This window comes from Gymnoscopelus microlampas (genome assembly GCF_963454915.1).
Source record: "Gymnoscopelus microlampas genome assembly, chromosome: 20".
Classification (NCBI taxonomy): Eukaryota; Metazoa; Chordata; class Actinopteri; order Myctophiformes; family Myctophidae; genus Gymnoscopelus; species Gymnoscopelus microlampas.
This window is the reverse complement of record NC_139957.1, coordinates 45,618,552-45,621,051: the sequence shown is the minus strand read 5'-3', so window position 1 is coordinate 45,621,051 and position 2,500 is coordinate 45,618,552. Positions and strand designations below refer to the sequence as shown.

The window sequence follows — 2,500 nt, the reverse complement described above, 5'->3', positions numbered from 1 at the left end:
AGACAGACAGACAGACAGACAGACAGACAGACAGGCAGGCAGACAGACAGACAGACAGACAGACAGACAGACAGGCAGACAGACAGACAGACAGACAGACAGACAGGCAGACAGACAGGCAGACAGACAGACAGACAGACAGACAGACAGACAGGCAGACAGGCAGGCAAACACACAGACAGACAGACAGACAGACAGACAGACAGACAGACAGACAGACAGACAGACAGACAGACAGGCAGACAGACAGACAGACAGACAGACAGACAGACAGACAGGCAGACAGACAGGCAGACAGACAGACAGTATAACTCACCAGGTGAGACGTCTACAGTGGTATCTCTTGTTGATCTGTTCTATATAGGTCATCTTGTGTTGTCTGTCTGTGGACACACATGACATGATGCAACATAAGCTCTAAGAACATTAATCAGGGGTCTTCAACGTCTTTCAGGCCTTAGCTGAGAGAGAGATGAAGCAGGGACCCCCCCGCTCCCCACACACTACATATTGTATAAACATTGTGTTGCAAATACAACTTTTTCATAGATAGCTTCATAGACTTGATTCAGACTTGATTTGGCAAATGTTTTAGTTCCTTCTGTCACACAAAGATTTGGCAGCCTCCTACTATTCAATTCAATTCAATTCAATTCAAAGGGCTTTATTGGCATGAGAAAACATACGTTTACATTGCCAAAGCAAAAAGCACAATACAACAATACAGCAATACAATCAAAATAAAAAATGTACATTTGAAAGTCAGAATTTTCAATAGATCAATTTCTATGTACCAAGATCACTGGGTGCAAATATAGTGCAGGAATATACACAATGATTAGTCTTTAGGGTGGTTGTGTTCCGTTCGATATCCTTCTCCTATCACAGCAGCTCACGAATCTTGCTGCTGTGTTTGCACATTGTTGTACTTCGCCCAGCAGATATGGGAGTTTTTTGTCATTGGTCATGTTTTCAAAATCTCTGTGTGTGGTTGTAATCTGTGGGAAGTATGTGTCTCTGATGTCTTGGTACAAAGGACAGACGGTTAGGAAGTGTAGCTCGGTTTCCACTTCCTTTTGTGTGCAGTGGGTGCATAGTCTGTCTTCTCTCGGGATACAGGTCTGCCTGTGACGACCTTTCTCGATCGCAAGACTGTGCTCACTGAGTCTGTACCTAGTTAAGATTTTTCTTTGTTTTGGGTCGGTCACGGTGCTCAGGTATTCTGCCACTGCGTATTCTCTGTTTAGGGCCAGATAGCATTCTAGTTTACTCTGCTTTTGTGTTGCTTCTTTCCAATGTGTCAGGTAGTTTTCCTTTTGCTGTTTTATAATTTTGTTTGGTCCGATGGGTTTTCTATCTTGTGGCTCTGTTTGTGTACTAACTCAGCATGGCAGTGTGTGTGTGTGTGTGTGTGTGTGTGTGTGTGTGTGTGTGTGTGTGTGTGTGTGTGTGTGTGTGTGTGTGTGTGTGTGTGTGTGTGTGTGTGTGTGTGTGTGTGTGTGTGTGTGTGTGTGTGTGTGCATACATACTTGTGTCTATGAGGTCATGATAGTGTATCTCATGTCCAGTCTCCAGCAGAGCAGTGCGACAGGCACTCAGGGTCACTTCCTTCACCAGATCTCTAAACTCCTGCAGACGGACTGACACCTAGTGGACACAACGAGAACAACACGTACACAGATCATCACTGCAGACAGACAGACAGACAGACAGACAGACAGACAGACAGACAGACAGACAGACAGACAGACAGACAGACAGACAAACAGACAGACAGACACAGCTGGACACGACAACAGATGTAAACATTTGACCAGCAGATGGCGCATCATGTCAATCAATCACACAACACAACAACACAGAGGGAAGGAGAGCAGCAACTAAACACCAGTATACGCCCAGAGGCCACATGCGGCCCCCACCTTCAAGTTCACTTAATGCAGCCCACGGGTCAATACACACACACTGATATATTATTGATTTCCGTTGTTCCAGTTCCAAACATGCAAGTCTAAATCAGTGGTTCTCAATCAGTGGTCCAGGGACCACCAGTGGTCCTTGAGGGGGTTCCAGGGGGTCCCCGGCGAAATTAATAGTTAGGAACCAAATTGACCCTTATGTGTCCGTAACTCTCAAATGAACACTAATGATGATGATACAGTGTCGATTGGGAACCCCCAAGAAATCAAAATGGTTGAGTCCCAGGCATATCTTTTCAAATGGGGGTCCGTGGGCTAATATGTGTCAATTTGGGGGTCCTTGACACGAAAAAGGTTGAAAACCACTGGTCTAAATGATCCGTTTTATGTAGGCTACTAACGGTTCCCACCTCCTGTAGCTGCGTGTACTGAGCCTCCCTGAACTCCGTCAGGGTGTACATGTGGTCGGTCTGAACACAGCACAGACTGAGCTCACTGAGTCTGGAGCACATCTGCTGAATGTCCACCAGCGCCGGACGCAGGGACTGCATGGAGAGAACACACAAAGCACCGTTAGAGAT

General features: G+C 46.0%; 1 protein-coding gene across 1 annotated transcript in view; it reads right to left on the bottom strand.

The window, feature by feature from the left end:
- Window positions 1-2,500, bottom strand: part of LOC311036930 (dynein axonemal heavy chain 6-like) — a gene marked incomplete at its 5' end in the record, with an annotated part of 23,456 nt that overhangs the window by 18,218 nt on the left and 2,738 nt on the right. Inside the window, 3 exons of the mRNA XM_084045941.1 lie at window positions 317-383; window positions 1,530-1,647; window positions 2,330-2,464. Of these exons, the coding sequence (XP_083902067.1) occupies window positions 317-383; window positions 1,530-1,647; window positions 2,330-2,464 (320 nt within the window). The remainder of the gene's footprint in view (window positions 1-316; window positions 384-1,529; window positions 1,648-2,329; window positions 2,465-2,500) is intronic.